At 48.0% G+C, this 17,024-nt stretch overlaps 2 protein-coding genes across 3 annotated transcripts in view; both read left to right on the forward strand.

The window, feature by feature from the left end:
- Positions 1 to 627: 627 nt before the first annotated feature.
- Positions 628 to 10,981, forward strand: slc9a6b (solute carrier family 9 member 6b). The gene is made up of 16 exons (XM_083664996.1): positions 628 to 965; positions 1,602 to 1,801; positions 1,993 to 2,070; positions 2,179 to 2,255; positions 2,680 to 2,792; positions 3,126 to 3,231; positions 5,588 to 5,759; positions 6,249 to 6,345; positions 6,493 to 6,581; positions 6,817 to 6,930; positions 7,092 to 7,203; positions 7,324 to 7,477; positions 7,786 to 7,816; positions 8,479 to 8,564; positions 9,515 to 9,620; positions 9,902 to 10,981. The coding sequence occupies exons 1-16, from the start codon at positions 677 to 679 to the stop codon at positions 10,196 to 10,198; spliced, it is 2,121 nt and encodes a 706-aa protein (XP_083521122.1). The 5' UTR covers positions 628 to 676; the 3' UTR covers positions 10,199 to 10,981.
- Positions 10,982 to 16,005: 5,024 nt separating this feature from the next.
- Positions 16,006 to 17,024, forward strand: part of LOC310816326 (four and a half LIM domains protein 1-like) — a 7,980-nt gene continuing 6,961 nt past the window's right edge. Inside the window, exon 1 of one of the 2 annotated variants that reach the window (XM_083686464.1) lies at positions 16,006 to 16,091. The gene's annotated coding sequence lies outside the window, so the exon portion shown is untranslated. The remainder of the gene's footprint in view (positions 16,092 to 17,024) is intronic. The other variant, XM_083686465.1, reaches the window with a different exon arrangement.

Genomic DNA, 17,024 nt, shown 5'->3' on the forward strand with positions numbered 1-17,024 from the left:
AGACTGCGTTCGGATTGCACATAAAATGCGATCTTTTTCCTTTCCTTGACCTCCCTCCTAGACCCTCAGACCATTAGACTTTTGAACTGACAGCCGCTCCCCCCCTTATTTACTGTTATTACTTTTGGCGTTTATATTTCTGTTTCCATTTCTGTTCATGATTATGTTGACCTGTTTACTGATGTTGATGGTGTTGGTTGATGTTGTAGAGCTGCTCTGCCTGAAGCACCTGGTTGCCTTGTATACGAGTATATGACGGAATGACAAATAAACTTTAACTTGAAAATACAGGTAATAGAAGTTTGTGCGTTTACTTTTAAAATGGTCAAACTAAAGTAAACTGATGTTATCTCGCTATTTGGCCAAACATTGTCAATACGAAAAGGGAAGAAAGTCAAGGAAGACTTGCAAGGAAAGGAAGGATTCTAGACCATCCGAGCTCAGCTCTGCCGTTACTTTCTGTCACCAGACAGCAGCCGCTGGCAGCGGGAGTGAAAGTAAAAGTCCTCATTTGATATAACACAAAAAAAGGAAATCAGACTTTTATTTTGAAGATTTCAAACCGGGACATTCGGAGATCGTTGTCATGCTGACCGTGCGGAACATGGATGGCTGAGTCTAGCTAAGCTAGCTGTCATATTTCTGTGGCGGATTAAGTGGTTTGACAGAAGCCACCATGGGATCCACCACAACAGCAACAAAACTATTTTCCGGTGTAAAACCGTCGAAGACACCGCTCGTTTTACTGTGTCTGTTGACGTGTCTGCTGGTAGCGGGTAGCCAAGGCGACAACACCGTTATGGACAATGTTTCCACGGAGCGGAGGGCTGAGGAGAGCCACAGACAGGACAGTGCCAACCTCCTCATATTCATAACGCTGCTAACACTCACCATACTCACCATATGGCTGTTCAAACACCGTCGCGTCAGGTTTCTACACGAAACTGGGCTGGCGATGATATACGGTGAGCACCGACCCACCGTAGCTGGCGAGCTACTGATCTGAATTCCCTGGGTTAGCTTAGCTGTTATACATGGGAGAACTGAATGAGCTTAGCTCGCTAACTAGCTAACTAGGCTATAGCTGTCATCGGCCCATTACATTGACGCAGGTTATTTAGCCAACAAGCTAGCATCCCTAATAGAAATGTCACTGCGTAACGAGAAGACATGAGAAGCCTGTCAGTCTGTCATTCATGTCCTTATGCACCCTGACCAAGATGTATGTGATGGGAACAGCTATGCTATACCAGCCCTAATACGCCTCATGTAGGATTAGTGTATGTACTGGTATCTGTCTCAATCCATCAGCTAGCTATTAACTTGAATAGAATCATAACCTGTCTATACTTCTGACCCCCCCCCCCTCTCTCTCGCTCCACTGTCTCACTGTGTGTCCGTCTGTCTAACTGTCTCACTGTGTGTCTGCCTGTGTGTCCGTCTGTCTAACTGTCTCACTGTGTGTCTGTTTGACTGTCTCACTGTGTGTGTGTCTGTCTGACTGTCTGTCTGTCTGTCTGTCTGTCTGTCTGTCTGTGTGTTTGCATGTGTGTGTGTCTGTCTGTGTGTGTGTGTGTGTGTGTGTGTCTGTGTACCCCCAGGTGTGTTGGTGGGGGTGATACTGCGTTTCGGGGTGCATGTCCCCCAGAACATGAACAACGCCACTCTGAGCTGCAGTGTCAACGCCAGTCCTGCCACCCTATTGGTCAACGTCAGTGGGCGCTTCTACGAGTACACCCTGAAGGGAGAAGTCAGCACGCGCAAGGGTCACCAGGTGCAGGATGACGAGATGCTCAGGAAGGTACACACACACACACACACGCCACAAGCAGACAGACAGACAGACAGACAGACAAACAAGCAGACAGACAGACACGCACGCACGCAGACACACACAAACACACTACCTCCAGGATTTGCGCGTCTGTTCCAGGTGGTTTTAATTTCCGTAGATTGCCCTATCATCAACTTCTCTGTTTATTGTTCTCCCAGGTGACATTTGACCCGGAAGTGTTTTTCAACATTTTGCTGCCTCCAATCATATTCCATGCTGGATACAGCTTGAAAAGGGTAAGAAAGTGACTGAGCTGCTCAAAAGAAAAAAGACCTCTACATTAAGCTGTAAATCTCACCACACATCTGCCCCCCCCCCTTCCCACCCCCCACCCCCCGTTCCAGAGACACTTCTTCAGGAACATTGGCTCCGTCCTGGCCTATGCCTTCATGGGAACACTCATCTCCTGCTTGGTCATTGGGTGAGCAGCTCATTGGTTAGAGGGTTCAGTTAAAGGGATAGTTCACCCAAAAAATCATCATTTCTTACTCTTTCACATTCCATTGGCAGCAGCAACCGAGACACTAGCAGTTAGCCTCGGCTAGCAGTTTAACATGGATTCTCAGTCTAGCCCAGTAGCATGGTCTGCCTTAAATCTACTCAGGTTGTCGTGAAATAGAGTACTGCAGCGATGTTATCTGTTCTGAAGCCATGTGTACCTTCTGTGTAAGCGTGACATTATCTTCTTGGTTTCAGTATTTATGACGTTGTGTAAACATTTGATGAACTAAGAACATGTGTGTGTGTGTCTGTCTGTGTGTGCGTGTGTGTGTGTGTGTGTGTGCGTGTCTGTGTGTCTGTGTGCGTGCGTGTGCACGTGCACGTGTGTGTGTGTGTGTGTCTAGGCTGGTGATGTACGGCTGTGTGTCGTTGATGAAGGCTGTCGGCCAGATGGGAGGAGACTTCTACTTTACCGACTGTCTCTTCTTTGGTGCCATCATCTCAGCTACAGACCCAGGTAGATGATCACAGACCCAGGTAGATGATCACAGACCCAGATAATCAACCACAGACACAGGTAGATGATCACGGACCCAGGTAATCAACCACAGACACAGGTAGATGATCACAGACCCAGGTAGATGATCACACCCAGGTAGATGATCACAGACCCAGATAATCAACCACAGACACAGGTAGATGATCACAGACCCAGGTAATCAACCACAGACACAGGTAGATGATCACAGACCCAGGTAGATGATATGAGGGAGAGAGACTTGTGCCTGTGTGTGTGTGTGTGAGAGAGACGTGTGTGTGTGTGTGTGACGTGCGTGATCTCTCTTCTCAGTGACAGTCCTGGCCATCTTCAACGAGCTGAGGGTGGATGTGGATCTGTACGCTCTGCTGTTTGGAGAGAGTGTCCTCAACGACGCCGTGGCCATCGTCCTGTCCTCGTAAGTCTGTCTGTCTGTCTGTCTGCCTGTCTGTCTGTCTCTGCCTGTCTGTCTGCCTGTCTGTCTCTGTCTGCCTGCCTGTCTGTCTGCTTGTTTGTCTGTGTCTGTCTGTCTGCTTGTCCGGTTGTCTGTCTGTCTCTGTCTGTCTGTCTATCTGTCCCTGTCTGTCTGTCTCTGTCTGTCTGTCTGTCTGCTTGTGTCTCTGACTGTGCCTGTCTATATGTCTGTCTCTGTCTGCCTGCTTGTCTGTCTGCCTGTCTGCCTGTCTGTCTGTCTGCCTGTCTGCCTGTCTGTCTGTCTGTCTGTCTGTCTGCCTGTCTGTCTGCCTGTCTGTCTGCCTGCCTGTCTGCCTGTCTGTCTGTCTGTCTGTCTGTCTGTCTGTCTGTGTGTTTACCTCCTCACAGTAACAGAAACACTCCTGTCTAATGCTGTCTCTCACCGTGCTGTACTCGGATTGGTTGAATGTGTGCAGTGCTTGACACTAACCCCTCCCCCCTCCTGTCTTATTGGCTGCGTGTCTCCAGAGTGGTTCTCCAGTATGAGAAGGCGTCTGGGGCGGGGCCTCGGTATGACCGAGGAGCGCGTGGTGGAGGAGTGGCCACGCCTCCGCCTGTGGTGTGACATGCAGGGTTCTCCCCAGAGACGTAGCGGTGATGCTGTGCTACGCTGTGACCTTGGCGACGCCACGATGTCAACATGTCAAGACAAATTAAACTATGTATTTAGTAACAATAGAGTAACTATTAAACTATGTATTTAGTAACGATAGAGTAACTATTAAACTATGTATTTAGTAACTATAGAGTAACTATCTTTGATCGCCAACGACATCGTTGTTAAAAACGAAAGCGAAGGTGGAAAGCGTTATGATGTTCCTCAGTGAAGTCATCATCTTGGTATTTTTTGCACATTTTGACATGAGTAAACGGGAGTTTCCAGCGCCATGCTGTTGTCCCTGGGGAGAACCCTGGACATGGTTGGAGGCAGAGTCCCAGATGATGTTAGCCAGTCTAACTCTTCTATGTCTAGGACTCTGGTTGTAGTGTCTGCTCCACCCTCTGGTCCTGACCCTCTCCTTCACACTTGAGAGGATTGGATGTTTTAAGTAATATGGCGAAGATTCCACCTGGCTTATCAGTGGACAAGATGCCCTTCTAAAAACCCTTCAAAACCTCTCGAATCCTCACAGATCTACACAAGTGTCTAGGGAGTAGGGGCTATGGTGTAGGGGCTAGGGAGTAGGGGAAGTGTCTAGGAGGTTGGGGCTAGGGGAAGTGTCTTGGGAGTAGGGGCTAGGGGAAGTGTCTAGGGGGAAGGGGCTAGGGGAAGTGTCTAGGGAGTAGGGGCTAGGGAGTAGTGTATAGGGAGTAGGGGCTAGGGAGTAGGGGCTAGGGAGTAGGGGAAGTGTCTAGGAGGTAGGGGCTAGGGGAAGTGTCTAGGGAGTAGAGGCTAGGGAGTAGGGGAAGTGTCTAGGGGGTAGGGGCTAGGGGAAGTGTCTAGGGAGTAGGGGCTAGGGGAAGTGTCTAGGGGTTAGGGGAAGTGTCTAGGGGGTAGGGGCTAGGGGAAGTGTCTAGGGGTAGGGGCGAGGGGAAGTGTCTAGGGGGTAGGGGCTAGGGGAAGTGTCTAGGGAGTAGGGGCTAGGGGAAGTGTCTAGGGGTTAGGGGAAGTGTCTAGGGGGTAGGGGCTAGGAGAAGTGTCTAGGGGTAGGGGCGAGGGGAAGTGTCTAGGGGGTAGGGGCTAGGGGAAGTGTCTAGGGGGTAGGGGCTAGGGGAAGTGTCTAGGGGGTAGGGGCTAGGGGAAGTGTCTAGGGGGTAGGGGCTAGGGGAAGTGTCTAGGGGGTAGGGGATGGGAAATCAAGAGAGTGACCTCTCTCAGCCAGCGCTCCATTCAAACCTAATTGGCTAATAGCAATTTCTCAGATTACAGTGTAAGGAATGTTCTAGAACTCTGGTTTGCTGTGTTGTAAGGAATGTTCTAGAACTCTGGTTTGCTGTGTTGTAAGGAATGTTCTATAACTCTGGTTTGCTGTGTTGCAAGGAATGTTCTATAACTCTGGTTTGCTGTGTTGTAAGGAATGTTCTAGAACTCTGGTTTGTTGTGTTACAACCTGGGGTGCAGCTGTGGTCCCCGGGGTGCAGCTGTGGTCCCCATGGTGCAACTGTGGTCCCCGGGGTGCAGCTGTGGTCCCCGGGGTGCAGCTCTTGTCCATGGGGTGCAGCTCTGGTTAGTCTATTCTTTAGTAGTTGTAATAATCCATTAGTAAGCAGGTTTCCATAGGAATCTAGTATGTGGTTACATCTCACTGATATGTGTGTGTGTGTGTGTGTTCCTGTGTCCCTTTGTGCTCCTGGTATAGGTCCATCGCTATGTACCAGCCAGTGGGGGACAACAGCCACACGTTCGAGGCGGGAGCCATGGTCAAGTCCCTGGGCACCTTCCTGGTCGTGTTCAGCGGCTCCTTTGCCCTGGGCGTGGCCACCGGCATCATGACAGCACTCATATCCTCCCACTGTCCTCAGGCTACAGGAGTGTGTGCGTGCGTGCGTGCGTGTGTGTGCGTGTGTGTGTGTGTGCGTGTCTCCTCCTCTCACCATCCCTAGGTTAGGGGAAGAGAAAAGTCCTCAGTTTAGACTAGCGGGTTCAAATGTCTTGAACTTGATTGAGTGAGTGTTGTTGGTGGACAGACAGGTTGTTGATGGACAGACAGGTTGTTGATGGACAGACAGGTTGTTGATGGAGACAGACAGATTGTTGATGGAGACAGACAGGTTATTGATAGACAGACAGGTTGTTGATGGAGACAGACAGGTTGTTGATGGACAGACAGGTTGTTGATGGACAGACAGGTTGTTGATGGAGACAGACAGGTTGTTGATGGAGACAGACAGGTTGTTTATCACAGTTCCACATTCTCTCTGTCCTCCGTCCTGTACCTCATATAGAGATGTTGTGTGATTGGTCCGTCCTCATTGTCATGTGATGCTCCTTGACGTCCTGTCTCTCCTCACGTCACCAAGTTCACCAAGCTCCGCCTCTTCCCCCTACTAGAGACCGCCCTCTTCTTCCTCATGTCCTGGAGCACCTTCCTATTGGCTGAGGCCTGCGGATTCACTGGTAATACACACACACACACACACACACACACACACACACACACACACACACACACACACACACTGTCTCTTCTGTTCTTTAATCTCCCTATCACAGCTTTGGTATGCTGATTGTGTGTGTGTGTGCGTGCGTGTGTCTCCTCTCCAGGTGTGGTGGCGGTGTTGTTCTGTGGGATCACCCAGGCTCACTACACCTACAACAACCTGTCACCTGACTCCCAGGACAGGACCAAACAGGTACCCAAGCTCTGTTCTGTTCTCTGCTGCTGCAACAGGACTCTGTGTGTCTGTGTGTCTGTCTGTCTGTCTGTCTGTCTGTCTGTCTCTCTCTCTCTCTCTCTCTCTCTCAACCACCTGAGACCTGGTAGACTCTGTGGCCCAGAGAGACACACCAGACATGACTCTGGTTCACCTGTTTAACCTGAAGATAGTTTACCTGCTCATTGTTATTGTTTCCTGTTTCCTGTCTCAGCTGTTTGAGCTGCTCAACTTCCTGGCGGAGAACTTCATCTTCTCCTACATGGGCCTGACCCTATTCTCCTTCCAGAAGCACGTCTTCAACCCCATGTTCATCATCGGAGCCTTCGTATCCTTACGCCCGCCCTGCGCTGGGGTTATGGGTAGGGACTCGACTCCCCCAGCCTGCCTAGACCCCCCCAGCCTGCCTAGACTCTCCCAACCTGATAGACCCCCCCCAGCCTGCCCTCCACCTCCAGACTGTGTTGTCCTTCACCCCTCCCCCTCCAGCTGGCTGTGTTCCTGGGCAGAGCAGCCAACATCTACCCCCTCTCCTTCCTCCTCAACCTGGGGCGCAAGAACAGGATCAGCCCCAACTTCCAACATGTCATGATGTTCGCTGGTACGGACACACACACACACACACACACACACACACACACACACACACACACATAAACACACAAAGATTTGGAAGTTAGAGAAGGAGAGCTCACCCCCACCCCTCCCCACCTCTCCTCAGGTCTGCGGGGAGCAATGACCTTTGCCCTCTCCATCCGAGACACGGCTACATACGCCCGTCAGATGATGTTCTCCACCACCCTCCTCATCGTCTTCTTCACTGTCTGGGTGTGTGGGGGAGGGACCACCCCCATGCTCTCCTTCATGAGCATCCGGTAACACACACACACACACACACGCACGCATGCACGCACATACGCACATGCACACACGCGCACACACACACACACACACACACACACATATATGCATACACACACACGCACGCACGCACGCACATACACACACACACACACACACACACACACATATATGCACACGCACATACGCACATACACACGCGCACACACACACACACATATACACACACACACGCACACACACACATACACACACACAATTCAATAATACTTCATGTATTAAACAAGGCTAAGTTCTGACTGTCTCCACTGTCTCTCTCCAGGGTGGGCGTGGACTCAGACCTGGACAACCCTGTAAGTACCCATGGTGATGGTTAGGGTTAAGATCTGGCCCCTACAGTCAGATATGTTCTAGGGTTAGGATCCTACAGTCAGACTATGTTCTAAGGTTAGGGTTAAGATCTGGCACCTACAGTCAGACGCTGTTTTAGGGATAGGGTTAGGATCTGGCCCCTACAGTCAGATGTGTTCTAGGATTAGGGTTAAGATCTGGTTCCTACAATCAGATGCTGTTCTAGGTGTGTTCTAGGAGTTTTAAAGATGTATTCCAGGTGTATTCTGTGTGTATTAAAGATGTGTTCAAGGTGTATTCCAGGTGTATTCTATGTGTATTAAAGGTGTGTTGTAGGTGTGTTTTAGGTGTGTTCTAGTTGTATTAAAGGTGTGTTCTAGGTGTGTTTCAGGTGTATTCTAGGTGTATTAAAGGTGTGTTCTAGGTGTTTTTAAGGTGTGTTCTAATTGTGTTCTAGGTGTTTTAAAGGTGTGTTCTAGGTGTATTCTAGGTGTGTTCTAAGTGTGTTCTAGGTGTTTTAAAGGTATGTTCTAGGTGTTTTAAAGGTATGTTCTAGGTATGTTCTAGGTATGTTCTAGGTATGTTCAAGGTGTGTTGTAGGTGTTTTAAAAGTGTGTTCTAGGTATGTTCTAGGTGTGTTCTCAGAGGTGATGTCTCTGTTCAGGTGACGGTACTGGACGGAACCCAGCAGAGCGACTCCAAACATGAGAGCGCCTGGCCCTTCAGGATCTGGTACAACTTTGACCACAAGTATCCTTTTCCTGGAGCTGTGCACCGTCAGACCGGGTCCACTAGGGGGAGCTGTACACACCGGGAAAAACACAGTACTTTTAAGGATGCGTTCCAGTCTTCCAGTCCAGTATTCAGCCATTTTAAGAGAGATTCCAATCCATAGGTCATGAAAATGTTCAGTTGGAAGAGACCTGGAAACCTGGGCGTAACCGTAATCCACAGTGATTGGTAGAGTTGAGCGAGGATCGTGTAAAAATGTAAAAATAATGTGTGTGCATTGTTTGTACAATAATAGCTAAGAAAGTCCCATGTACGGTATAGCATTTTTCACTAGTAATATTCTGATATTAAAGGTGACTTAAACTTAAATACGGCTAAAATGTAAAGCTAACGTTAGCTGGCTAGCTAACATAACCCAGTACGTTAGCAGCTAACGTGCTAGCTAGCTATGTAAAATACTGTCTAGTTACTGAGCATCAATGTCTGGTGAAGACCTTTAGTTTAGGGTTAGGGTTAGTTTAGGGTTAGGGTTAGTTTAGGGTTAGGTTAGGGTTAGGGTTAGTTTAGGGTTAGGGTTAGTGTTAGTTTAGGGTTAGGTCAGGGTTAGGGTTAGTTTAGGGTTAGGTTAGGGTTAGTTTAGGGTTAGGTTAGGGTTTGCGTTAGTTTAGGGTTAGGTTAGGGTTAGGTTAGGGTTAGCGTTAGTTTAGGGTTAGGGTTAGTTTAGGGTTAGGGTTAGTTTAGGGTTAGCGTTAGTTTAGGGTTAGGGTTAGTTTAGGGTTAGGTCAGGGTTAGGGTCAGGGTTAGGGGTAGCACTATAGAGTAGTGCTCTGGGCAGATTCACCCAGTGCAGTGTGTAGGGAAGAGGATCCCTGTGGATTGGAACACAGCCTTACTGTAGTGATGAACTGTGTCCACTAGGGGGAGGTGTGTGGTGTTGTTTTACAGTCCTTGACCTCCACCCCCTCCAGCTACCTGAAGCCCCTCCTCACACACAGCGGCCCCCCCCTCACTAACACCCTGCCCCTCTGCTGTGGCCCCCTGGCAAGCTGTCTCACCACCACCCAGGCCTACGAGGTAGGTACACACACGCACACACACACACACACTCGCTCTCAATCACACACACACACACACACACACACACACTCACACACACACACTCAGTCTCTCTCTCACACACACACACACACACAAACTCACACACTCTCACACTCTCACTCACACACACACACACACACACACACACACTCACACTCACACACACACACACTCACCCTCACCCTCACCCTCACCCTCACACACACACACACACACACACACACACATAGTACTTTAACATGACCCCCTCTCTCCAGAATCAGGGTCGTCTCCATGACGCCGACTCTGACCTCATCCTGAACGACGGCAACGCCAGCACCATGTACAGTGACATCACAGTGAGCACCAACGCCTCCGGCAGTGCCCGCACAGGCGGCGTGGCCTCAGACCAGGGGCTGGACCAGGATCTGCGGTTAGGGGAGCATGAGCTGGTGATCAGAGGAACGCGTCTTGTTCTGCCCATGGAAGACCCCCATGACCCCAACCCCCCCACCATCACCCTGCCCCCACCCCCCTCCCCGCCCCCCGCAGACCCCCGCAGACACAGACTGTAATCCTTTACCCCTAGCCCCTACAGCCTAGCCCCTACAGCCTAGCCCCTACACCCTAGCCCCTGCAGCCTAGCCCCTACACCCTAGCCCCTGCAGCCTAGCCCCTACACCCTAGCCCCTGCAGCCTAGCCCCTACACCCTAACCCCCTGGTCTGTAGGGGCTTCGTAGGGAGTGTTGGTGTGAAACGCTCTCTCATGCAAGTCTGCCTGCTCTTCTCTCTGCTCAAGTCATTAATTTATTTGTCTATTTAAAAAAACAAAAAAAACAATATTTATTTATTAAATGTTTTTATGTGTGTTGTGAAGGTACTCTTTCACTGCGTGGTTGAAGATGTCAGTGCTTCCATGATGCCCGTCTCCCTGTCCCCCGAACGTTAGAACGTAGAACACCTGCATAGAACATAGAACACATGGTCCTGTTTTCTAACCCTGAATGTGAACATGTGCTGTAGCTAGGGTGTGGTACTGTCATGTGTCGTACGTTCTGGATACGTGTCACTCCGTCCTCGTAACAGTTGTCTGGCTGACCTGAGACGTCATCAGCGGGGGCTTGGCTTTCGGTGGCTGGCTGAACCATTTTTAACAAGTGCCTATGAATGATATTTATGATATCTGTAGATTTGTACATATTGATTCATAATTTACAGAAGAATAATTTTGATTAATGCAACAAGAAGAGAACAACAAGAAGCCGTGCAGGATAAAATGTGGTATGTGCTGTGAACCTTTCTCATGGTTTCATTTATATTTATTTGCAAAGTTCTTAAATAAATACACTGCCCTGTATAGGTGTACGAGATGCACTATTGTTAGATACTCCTGTGTCCTGTCCAGTACACTCCCTTTCTCTCTGTACAATAGTCCTGACATCTCTCTCTCTGTACAATAGTCCTGACATCTCTCTCTCTGTGCAATAGTCCTCTCAAGTCTCAGTACGATAGTCCTGTCAATTCTCTCTGTACAATAGTCCTGTCATCTCTTTCTCTGTATGATAGTCCTGTCATCTCTTCCTCTGTACAATAGTCCTGTCAACTGTTTCTATATGATAGTCCTGTCAACTCTCCTCTTTGTACCAACTAACTCTCTACATTCTCCATCTCAAATGCCTTCATAGGAACGTAACGTACGAAAGCAGGTAGCTGGACTGCCTCCCCCCCCCCCCCCGGCCCCTTATATAAATCAGACCTGCCACTTTGGGACATTTCGTTTTTATTAACTTTTTTAACTGGATTTTTCATGTAATTTTTACTGAGCTTAGAATAATCTGTTGAATGACGACAGTGCAACCCTAACAGACAGACAGACAGACAGACAGACAGACAGACAGACAGACAATAGGGGGGAACACAGGTTACCAAAGACAGAACTGTTTCATGTAAATTAAATTGTTCTAATAGTCTGAGACTGGTTTATTCTAAACTGTAGTCTGAACCTGGTCTGGACCTGGGGTAAACCTGGTTTGGACCTGGGGTAAACCTGGTTTGGTCTAATCCTGGTCTGGACCTGGTATGAACCTGGTCTGGACCTGGGGTAAACCTGGTTTGGTCTAATCCTGGTCTGGACCTGGTCTGGACCTGGGGTAAACCTGGTTTGGTCTAATCCTGGTCTGGACCTGGTCTGGACCTGGGGTAAACCTGGTTTGGTCTAATCCTGGTCTGGACCTGGTCTGGACCTGGGGTAAACCTGGTTTGGTCTAATCCTGGTCTGGACCTGGTCTGGACCTGACCTGGGGTAAACCTGGTTTGGTCTAATCCTGGTCTGAACCTGGTCTGGACCTGGGGTAAACCTGGTTTGGTCTAATCCTGGTCTGAACCTGGTCTGGACCTGGGGTAAACCTGGTTTGGTCTAATCCTGGTCTGAACCTGGTCTGGACCTGGGGTAAACCTGGTTTGGTCTAATCCTGGTCTGGACCTTGTATGAACCTGGTCTGTAAGGGAGGTTGAGCTGCAGGATAGAGTGGACAGAACCAGACAGAGCTGCAGACACAGGCCCTGTATCAGTTTCTCCTGTCTTGGGGTTTATGATATTGAGATGTACACTCACTGAGCACTTTATTAAGAACACTATACTAATACTGGGCTCTCAAAACAGCCTCAATTCTTCGTGGCATTGATTCCACAGGATGTTGGAAACATTCTTTTGAGATTCTGGTCCACGATGACATGATAGCATCAACAATTCCTGCAGATTTTTCAGGTGCACTTTCAAGCTGTGAATCTCCTGTTCTACCACATCCCAAAGGTGTTCTATTTGATTCAGATCCGGTGACTGGGAAGGCCACTGAAGAACACTGAACTCATTGTCATGTTCATGAAACCAGTTTGAGACGACTTTTGCTTTGTGACATGGTGCATTATCATGCTGGATGTAGCCATTAGAAGATGGGTAAATTGTGACCATGAAGGGATGCACATGGTCAGCAGCAATACTCAAATTGGCTGTGGCATTCAAGCAATGATTGATTGGTATTAACGGGCCCAAAGTGTGCCAAGAAAACATTCCCACACTATTACACCACCTCCACCATGAGAAGGTGTACAGGTGTTCCACCACCTCCACCATGAGAAGGTGTACAGGTGTTCCACCACCTCCGCCATGAGAAGGTGTACAGGTGTTCCACCACCTCCGCCATGAGAAGGTGTACAGGTGTTCCACCACCTCCGCCATGAGAAGGTGTACAGGTGTTCCACCACCTCTGCCATGAGAAGGTGTACAGGTGTTCCACCACCTTCACCATGAGAAGGTGTACAGGTGTTCCACCACCTCCACCATGAGAAGGTGTACAGGTGTTCCTAAGAAGGTGCTCGTGAGTGTATAATATATTAATATGCAGTGTGATTATTCTAATGTTTGTAGTGTTAATGTTAAGATTTTTTTGGGAGAGAGATTTATGGGAACCTTAACCTCCTGTGTAACTGACGAGCTCCACCTACCCTGTCTGTTGTACCGTGTGGAGAGTCCAGATGCCTGTCTAAAACCCTGTCTGTTGTACCGTGTGGAGAGTTCAGATGCCTGTCTAAAACCCTGTCTGTTGTACCGTATGGAGAGTTCAGATGCCTGTCTAAAACCCTGTCTGTTGTACCGTGTGGAGAGTTCAGATGCCTGTCTAAAACCCTGTCTGTTGTACCGTGTGGAGAGTCCAGATGCCTGTCTAAAACCCTGTCTGTTGTACCGTGTGGAGAGTTCAGATGCCTGTCTAAAACCCTGTCTGTTGTACCGTATGGAGAGTTCAGATGCCTGTCTAAAACACTGTCTGTTGTACCGTGTGGAGAGTTCAGATGCCTGTCTAAAACCCTGTCTGTTGTACCGTATGGAGAGTCTAGATGCCTGTCTAAAATCCTGTCTGTTGTACCGTGTGGAGAGTTCAGATGCCTGTCTAAAACCCTGTCTGTTGTACCGTATGGAGAGTTCAGATGCCTGTCTAAAACACTGTGTGATTCTAAAGTTGAATTAAAAGAAATGTTCTCTGCTCTTTGTGCTTTCCGTTCATTCTATACGCCATTTAGCTGACGCTTTTATCCAAAGCGACTTACATCGCAGTGAGTGCATACATTTCAGTATATATGGTCCCAGCAGGAATCAAACCCACAACGTTGTAAGCGCCATGCTCTACCAACTGAGCCACAGAGGACCAGCGTTCTTGCCTCCATTTAAACCATTCAAACTAAGATATCACACTTGGTTTCATTCCATCGGGTGAAAGAGTACAAAGATGTATTACAATCTGCCAGTTATAATATGTGGTTAATCATTAAACTTTCTGGTCAAATATTGCCGCGCTGATACAGAAGCAGTCATATCCTGTCCTGAATTATTCATTATTGTGTCTACATCCTGATTCCTGCCCTGCGGTGGATGGCCCTGTACTGTAGTGTAATACTCCCTGCCTGTTAGGGTTATAGGGTTAGGGTTGGTTCTAACTCTAGCTGGGCTCACAGACGGTTGGGATCTGATCTCACTTCAGCTGGGCTCACAGGCAGTTCTGATCTTACTCCAACTGGGCTCACAGGCGGTTCTGATCTTACTCCAACTGGGCTCACAGACGGTTGGGATCTAATCTCACTTCAGCTGGGCTCACAGGCAGTTCTGATCTTACTCCAACTGGGCTCACAGGCGGTTCTGATCTTACTCCAACTGGGCTCACAGACGGTTGGGATCTGATCTACCTACAGCTGGGCTCACAGGCGGATGGGTTCTAATCTAACTCCAACTGGGCTCACAGGCGGATGGGTTCTGATCTAACTCCAACTGGGCTCACAGGCGGATGGGTTCTAACTCCAACTGGGCTCACAGGTGGATGGGTTCTAATCTAACTCCAGCTGGGCTCACAGGCAGTTCTAATCTAACTGGGCTCACAGCTTTTCACTGTCCTAGTGCCCCGCTGGTGGAATGAGCTTCCCACTGCTGTCATGGCTGCAGAGTCACTACCAATCTTCCGCCGTAGATTGAAAACCCATCTCTTCAGGCTACATCTTAACAGTCCCTCCTAAAGACCTCTTCACCCCCACTACCCCCCTGTACTAACCCTAACCCGAACCCTAGAGACCTCTTCACCCCCACTACCCCCCGTACTAACCCTAACCCTAGAGACCTCTTTAGATTAGATTAGATTAGATTAGATTCAACTTTATTGTCATTGTGCAGAGTACAAGTACAGAGACAACGAAATGCAGTTAGCGTCTAACCAGAAGTGCAAAAAAGCAGAAAAGTGCAGTGTGAACAATATATACAGGTAGTGCAGTATAAGTAGTGCAGTGTAGCAGTATATGTATTAGCAGTAACATTATAAGCAGAATAAATAGAATGCAGTAGAACAGTATAAGCAGCATATGAGCTGTATAGGCAGTGCAGTATAAGCAGTATATATGTATTGACAGTAACATTAAAGCAAAGTAAATAAACAGAATACATATGGCATGCAGTATGAACAGTATAAACAGATATGTACAGTATGTACAGATGTGCAGTGTATTAACAGTAGCATTAAAAAAATAAGGATATGTTCATTATGAACAGTATAGACAGATGTGTACAGAAGAGCAGTAGTATGTAGTATAAGAGCAGTAGTATGTAGTATAAGAGCAGTAGTATGTAGTATAAGAGCAGTGTGTACAAGTCACCCCCACTACCCCCCTGTACAAGTTTTTCTCCTGTTAAAAAAAAAAATCTAGCATTATGACTGCCAATGGCCCCTGGTCTGAGCATTGATTACTTTATCTTATGATGACTGATGGATAGATTATTCACTTACTTAAACAAATATATTTGCTGTAAGTCGCTTTGGATAAAGGCGTCTGCTCCATGCCATAAATGTAAATGTAAATGTAACAGACGGTTGGGTTCTAAGTCCAACTGGGCTCACAGACGGTTGGGTTCTGATCTAACTCCAACTGGGCTCACAGGTGGATGAGTTCTAACTCCAACTGGGCTCACAGGTGGATGAGTTCTAACTCCAACTGGGCTCACAGGTGGATGAGTTCTAACTCCAACTGGGCTCACAGGTGGATGAGTTCTAACTCCAACTGGGCTAACTGGATTTTTCATGTAATTATTATTGAGTTAACAATTGTCTGTCAACAGCAGAGAGTAGGGAGACACAGGTTACGTTAGAACCATTTTATTGAGGTCATATGGAAATTAAATTGTTCATATAGTCTAAAACTGGTCTGAACCTGGTCTAATCCTGGTCTGGTGTGGACATGGTCTGAACCCCATCTGGTCTGAAACTGGTCTGGTCTGAACCCAGGCGGTTGGGTTCTAACTCCAGCTGTGCTCCTAGGCTGGTCAGACGTGTTGCCTCCCACTGACTACAGACACGAGGCTACCGTCTGGTCTGGCAGAACAGAAGCACTTGTTCAGATCCAGGAGAGCACACACAGAACTCTGCTTTGACCGGGTAAGTACTGTCGTCGGAGTTTGCCACTGTGATGTTTTTACATGTTTAAAATCCTATAAAGTTATCGACAGACTGGAGCGGGACATTTAGGAACGTTTTGTCGCTGTTAGCGAGTCACTTGTCCTGAATTGCGATTCAACAGCTATAGGCTATAATAGTTACAAGTTTATCCTTAACCTGGATGTAACCGCAGAAACTGTATAGCCTTCGTAAATAACGAGAATATTATAACGAGAATATTTACTGATGTTGGTGGTTCGATCTCGGCGACTGCAAATCTCTCCTAGGATCAGCAACAAGTACTGGGGGTTATTCATATCTGAATCAATATTGATACTCCAAGCTGCACATTCAGTACAGCAACTGGTGTTGGCTGAAGTCGGACAGTGACGCAGGTTTATGCTGGTGAGGGTTTTTAATGACGACTAAATCTTAGATGGGTGGTTGTTCTAGCTCTGGATTATATTACCTTTGAAACAATAAAGATTTCATATTATCAGCATTCGAAAGGAAGAGGAACTGGAGAGCAGGACAGAGCCGTTGAGTTGGCCCGGGCGTTGGCTGAAATACGCAACATGCTGACTGTAGAAAATCAACCCCTGAAATCTGTTTCTGGTTAAGATTCTTTAGTGCAAAGATGTGTGTGTGGGTGTGTGTGCGTGCGTCTGTGTGTGTGTGTGTGCGTGTGCGTGTCTGTGTCTGTGTGCGTGTGTGTCTGTGTCTGTGTGCGCGCGCGCGCGTCTGGGGGCATGCCACGGCTAAAACATACATCACCAAGATCAGTTAACATTCCATCTATAACATACAGGATCATCTAACCCTAACCCTAACCCTAACCCTAGCCCTAACCCTAACATTCCTCCAACTGCTTTTCCTCTTTTTTTTTTGCATGTGTGGTTTCCATTCCTCCTGCTACAATAATGATTTTTATTT

Source organism: Argentina silus, assembly GCF_951799395.1.
Source record: "Argentina silus genome assembly, chromosome: 2".
Lineage (NCBI taxonomy): Eukaryota > Metazoa > Chordata > Actinopteri > Argentiniformes > Argentinidae > Argentina > Argentina silus.

Bases quoted from the DNA above. Each gene is read 5' to 3' on its own strand.
- slc9a6b (XM_083664996.1), top strand. From the start codon at position 677: ATGGGATCCACCACAACAGCAACAAAACTATTTTCCGGTGTAAAACCG. The intron at 7,478-7,785 runs GTAACACACACA...GTCTCTCTCCAG, and splicing joins CTCTCCTTCATGAGCATCCG to GGTGGGCGTGGACTCAGACC. The intron at 7,817-8,478 runs GTAAGTACCCAT...GTCTCTGTTCAG, and splicing joins ACTCAGACCTGGACAACCCT to GTGACGGTACTGGACGGAAC.